Consider the following 6000-nt stretch of genomic DNA (forward strand, 5'->3'; position numbering starts at 1 on the left):
AGAAAGAAAGAAAGAAAGAAAGAAAGAAAGAAAGAAAGAAAGAAAGAAAGAAAGAAAGAAAGAAAGAAAGAAAGAAAGAAAGAAAGAAAGAAAGAAAGAAAGAAAGAAAGAAAGAAAGAAAGAAAGAAAGAAAGAAAGAAAGAAAGAAGGAAGGAATTGATGAGCCCTAGAAATTTATAACAGGAGCACCTGGTTCCTGGGACTCTATAGATAATGGAAAACAGTTACTGTGGTATCAACTATGCCTGTCAGACACAGATCAATGCTTTGAATTATGTCTATTATGTCCAAGAATGCTTAAAAATGTAAAGTGGTAACAAGAAAAGGCAGCCAGTAGAGAACAGAACAAGATTATCTGGAATAAAATAAAAATGTTTGTGCAGGATCAATCACAGAAATATCCAAGGTGAAATTTTCTCTCCCGTGATGCTCCTACACACAATACTTATTGGCCTATCTTTTGTGCCAACTGTCAGTATGGTAGGACAACTCACCTCCATCAATAAACTCATTGTAGATTGGAACTCCATTGTAATCCCCACAGAGACCACATGTATGATTATTAAATTTGCTGTCCAGCTCAACCTAGGTAATGGAAAGAATCAGAAAAAAAACCAGAAAAGAGTCATCTGGCGCATGAAGATATTCCAAAGCAAATATGTTTCCGTGAAAGGGAAGTTGCTAAATGACAGAAGTTATGTTGAACCCAAAACTCTTAGAGAACTAACTATTGCAAATTAATTTGTAGCATTTTTAATAAACACACAGTTAGATACAAAAAAAAGCAAACGGGAAACAGAAAGAAGTGACTGAATCACCTGTATTTAAAAAATGACAGTAATCACCATGGTGATAAAGATGAAAAGGAAAGCTTTCTTAAAATCATGTGACTTTTTTTCCTCCTTTTTTTCCTTAGTGGGATCTAAATTTAAGTCTTGCGATGAATTAGGGAAGTTGATGATGGCAGTTTTTTAAAAGACAAATTAAGGAAAATGCATATTGGATTGTGGGGGTATTATAGCAAAAACATTAGTTATTTCTCCAAAAGCTCCTTCTTCCTTTCTTGACACCAATGAGATCATCTGTATGCCAAAATACTACTTCTATCATATTGCAGAGAAATAAGCTTGATGTTTTTAAAATAAGGTACTATGAGTGTCAGTTGGGTGAATCAGCATAAAAGTCTCATTTGTTCAGTTCATAAGATTCTACTTCTGTTCAGTACACAGTAGTCTGTTGAACACAGGAAAAACCAATAAAAATTACTTGGATCATACATACCATCAGCGCATCTTCGTGATTCCATATCAGTATCATGCCTAATTTGGCATAAACTTTGGTGTAAATGTCATTGCTTTCAATGAGCAGACCAGAGCTGTAGTAAGGTGTCTTCACACTAGGATAAAAATCAGAGACTTTGCATTAGTACAAATACAAAGGGGGAGGGGAGATTAATTTCTATAATTAGTCTTAGAGAAACCAGTCTCTGTCCACCTAATCCTAGCTGAACAGGTTGCCTTTTTTTAATGAGGCATAAAGTCCTCTCTCTGACACTTGACATGGTAACATTGTCTTTAAAAGGAAAAGCAATTTCAATGGCAAAGCCTCCCTGAACAGGAGCCAAAATGTCATATGTCTTCAACTTAATCAGAGGAAAATCCATTCTCATTATGGTATTAACAGAGGATACTCAAACATTCACAATCATTTATTTAAATGAAAGAAGTAACAACATAAATGGAAGCTTTTATTTACCAAAAGATCTGACAACCATGTCAGAGAGAATGAATGTTCCTTTGCAAGGATATTCCTCCTCAAGAAAGAGTTCTAAAAGCACAGAAGGATACAGGGACTACCATTAAAAATTTGAAAAGAAAGGCGAATGTTAAAAGGAACTGAGTAGTTATTTTTTTAGTATTTGGTTGAAGGACCAAGCCTATTAATGGTGACAGCAAGGCATGTTAATCTGACAGAAGATATTTTGCCGAAGGATGAAAGTAGATGTTTTTGTCTGATAAAGAATCAGTTCACCAGATCTTCCTCCTGTTCTTGTATGCCTGTCTTACAGTGCATTATGTAACAATTCACACTGCTGAATGTCATTCCTCAATAAAGAGATTGTGACAAGCAGCCTCATTCGATAAAATCTGAAGAACTGGAGTCTGTTCAAACAGAAGCACTGTAAACTGGAATCCAAAATAACTAGTTCATTTTCTACAGATTTGCCAGTATAATGGTTACCTATCAAGATTCATGTATGTCTATGCACTTGTCCTCTTAACTGGTCTCTTGACTAGTGATTAGGAATTTCATCTGCCTGTCACTGGGATTTTTCCAACTATTTACCTCAGGCATTTTTAACATGGCCAAGAGATTTACATGTCTAAATAATACGCAGCAACTCAGAAGCTATTATTTATACTTTTGACTCCATTGTTCATTCTCTGGACAGTAAGGCCTTAAGATATTATGTTTTTGGAGAAGGATTATAAAACACTGGACAGCTTTTCACCTTTCAGCTATCACAGCATGGAATATTTATCTTTTTTTCTAATACTAGGACATTCAGGCAATCATTGTTTCAGGTATCAAAAGGCAAATTCTTACATTTTTCTACTTTGCAGTTTTCATTTCAGTAGTGTGAAATGCTATTTTACATTACAATGGTTCATATGCCGTTTAAAGAATAATATGGGAAATCCAGTTTCACAAAAACCTAAATTCCCCATGCAGAAAAAACCTGTTCTACAAGCTTTCCTTTCAGAAGGAACCTATTGCTTTATGAAAACTACTAAAAATAAAAACAGGCTTGGTTTAAGAAAAATAATTTTTAAAGGATTTCTAAACTCGTTTTTCATTGAGTTCTTTTTAAGACCTGAGTACACAATAAAGGGAATTTTCAGTCTGGGGCAAGAATACATCTTTTATCATTTCATGTCATTATGTTATGCATTCTGGTATGATCCTTGGAAATTTGAATGTTATTTGTGACCTTTGAACAGATTTTCATTGCAGTGGCCTCCAAACTTCAGAGTAAAAGCTAAGTTCTGTACAAAACCCAGTTCTACAATGACAGTGTAAGAATTTTTTTTTTTAATTATGCTAAGACATATTAACAGCCAGTTTCTTCCATCTTCAGAACTATGTCTTAACCTGTAAGTTCCTTCACTTTTTTCAGTGTGTGTCTATATGCATACTGAAATGACAGACTAAAGTATGAAAGGCTAGGTTAAGACACTACTTGCACCAGAAATTGTGTCAGACTAGTTCCTTTTGCATCCATGTTACAGGAGGAGAAAAATGCTGCAGCTCGCTGTAAAAGTAAATATTGTCACATACAAAATACTGTAAATTTTGTCCTGCAATTTATCTGTTATAATCCATTGAGGAATGGCCATTGGTTCATAAAGAATTATTTATGAAGACAGGAAAAAAAACATTCTTCTTCTGCCACAAAGTAAGAGAAAAAGACCCTGGAGAAACGCATTTTAATTTCTGAGGATTTGTCAGGCCATCTGCTAAGGCAAAGTCAAGGAGATATGTCATTTTATGCTGGTGAAAGATATGGCTCATGAGCTGCATTGTTTTCTGTACGATCAGAAAAGAACATTCACTCAAACCTCTTCCTGACTTGCACTTAAATAATCTGTTATGCCAGTGTCGAAATGACGATCAATACTAACAGCCCTCCTCAAAGCAATTTTTATGCTGGATTTCAAAGGGCTTTTTTTTTTTTTGCTTTTTTTTTTTTTTTTTGCTTTTGTAAATGCTTGTAGCATCTACCTTAATGGTATAGACAGCTAGCTGTGTAAAGAATCAATCCTGTTTTTATCTTCCCAGCACATTTCTCAGAAATACTATTACAGTAAAATAACTTACATCCGTCCATCCACCACTGCCACTTTTGGTCTCAGGTACACCGTGAAATCCTTGATTGTTATTAGAATATACTGGATCTCTGGGTGGTTATTGTTGTTCAGAGCACGCTGAATGTGGATGGAGAAATCCTTGTAAGAGTCTCGGCAGTCAGAAGCAAAATTATACTCGCAAATGCCAGGGAATTGGTAGATGTCTCCATCAAAAGTTTTGAAATGGTTGTTTCCCCAAGTGCTGCAGACAGAGTGGCCATGGTTTCTTGTCCTTCCTGTTACAGGATGAAAAAGAAATAGGCATGAAAAAAGTGAAATGAATGAGCTGGCATCAAGCAAACGTAAGTAATGCATTGTGCAGGAGAAAACACCTGAAGTTACATGCACAGTGATTCCATGGATCCCAAGCCTGATCTAGTATCTGCCCATGAAGCAGAAGAGACGTGAATCTCTAATGGAAAATAAGACATTAGAAAACAGTGTTAAGACCTGGGTGTATCTTATAATCCTCAATGAGGTGAAGAAACTTGTCTGCATAAGATGCGAAAACTTAACCTCTTGACCACCAACAAGCCTGTGCACCAGTGGAATGGAGCTGCTTTGCCAAACATAAGAATTTATTCTGAATCACAGCATTATTTTCAGCAATATCAAATATTTCTAAGGGCTACTTTCTTCTCTAATGCAACATGCACTAGAAAGGAAACAGGAAACCAAGGAAGGACCACTTCTACTCACAGTATATAAATACTTTCTACTACAGTATATAAATACTTCAGAAGATAGGTAAAAAAATAACCATGGTACAAACAACAAAAATAAGGAAAAATATGTTTGGTTTGGGTGTTTGTTTTTTTTAACAACAGCAATAGATGAAGCTGATGATACTTGTTCCCTTCCCAGTCATTTATACCAAGAAATAATACAAACCAGTGCAATATCTGATAAATCTCAAGATGTAGATTAGGGTGAACATAAAAGTTAAGCATACTTAGGAAGCTTGCAGAGGTAACAAAAGCACACATGCCACTAAACTTTACAAGACCCTCTCAACTTGCAAAAGCAGAACTACCACAGGGACCTCAAAGTTACCGTACTTGATGGCATCAATCATACCAGATACACCCAGTAAGCTTACTTACACCTCAGAAGGAATGCTACACAGAGATTCTCCCAGAGCCCACAGCTGGGGTACCAAAGCAAGACAATGCTTTCCTCCATTGCTGAATTCAAGACACAGCAGCCCAAGAACAATAGCCCAAACACGATCACTGCACAAAATTCATCAAATGTTGCTCCAAAAACAGTTTTTGGTATAAGAATTCAATTTCAACACTTCAAACAAAGTTGCTAACAAATGGAGTAAATTAGAGCTTTATACAGAAGGATTATTAATGTCCTGAATGACAAAATTAGTTTTGTCCAATGTTACTACATTCACTTTTGAAGGAAGTATTTATGTCATTCCAAATGCACAAACACACACTTTCTTCATTGCTGTAACAATGAACCTCCCAAAGTGCTACAGTTGCTTTCTGCCATACCTAGGAAAGTCTCAACACATGGAAAGAAAAGTAACACTGAAAATATTTTCTGAGCACATCAAACTAGAGATTAGTTCAGTGGATGTAGGTACTAAACCCTCTAAATTGGGCACTATCTACCCGTGTTGGCTGAGCCATGTAGCCTCAGGAATTGAAAGTTTAAGAAATTTAAGGCACCTTAAAACTACAGTGTGCTATTTAAATGCACTACCTCCTTCTACCTCTGCAGTGGTATTTTAATTCTTTTCCCCTTTTTCAGAAGGCAATCTGGTACCATTTCATTTCTAGAGCTTACCTTTTCTTATTTCGTTCGCATAGGAAAGAGCCAGCCAGAGTACAAAAAGGCTGGCAGCTCTTAGCCCCATGGTGGCTAAGCTGGGTGAAGTGGAAACTCCACTGAAAACTTTTCTTTATATAATATCCATTGGTGCAATTGATTTTATCACAGGGGAGGAGAGACAAAGGGAGAAGGAAAGAGGAGGGGTAAAAAAAAAAAATAGGTGTGATATTTACAGAAGATAAGAGGTAAACAGACAAGTATTTTTCACCATAAATGAAGGAATTCAGTATACAGGAAATGGCACAAT

At 36.0% G+C, this 6000-nt stretch overlaps 1 protein-coding gene across 1 annotated transcript in view; it reads right to left on the bottom strand.

Annotated features, from left to right (window-relative positions):
* MUC2 (mucin 2, oligomeric mucus/gel-forming) overlaps nucleotides 1-5778 on the bottom strand; it is a 58283-nt gene extending 52505 nt beyond the window's left edge. The window contains exons 1-4 of the mRNA XM_051621065.1: nucleotides 5709-5778; nucleotides 3880-4144; nucleotides 1282-1396; nucleotides 495-585 (exon numbers count right to left, since the gene is read on the bottom strand). Of these exons, the coding sequence (XP_051477025.1) occupies nucleotides 495-585; nucleotides 1282-1396; nucleotides 3880-4144; nucleotides 5709-5778 (541 nt within the window). The remainder of the gene's footprint in view (nucleotides 1-494; nucleotides 586-1281; nucleotides 1397-3879; nucleotides 4145-5708) is intronic.
* Nucleotides 5779-6000: the final 222 nt, after the last annotated feature.

The sequence above is a fragment of the Apus apus genome, chromosome 5 (genome assembly GCF_020740795.1).
Source record: "Apus apus isolate bApuApu2 chromosome 5, bApuApu2.pri.cur, whole genome shotgun sequence".
NCBI lineage: Eukaryota > Metazoa > Chordata > Aves > Apodiformes > Apodidae > Apus > Apus apus.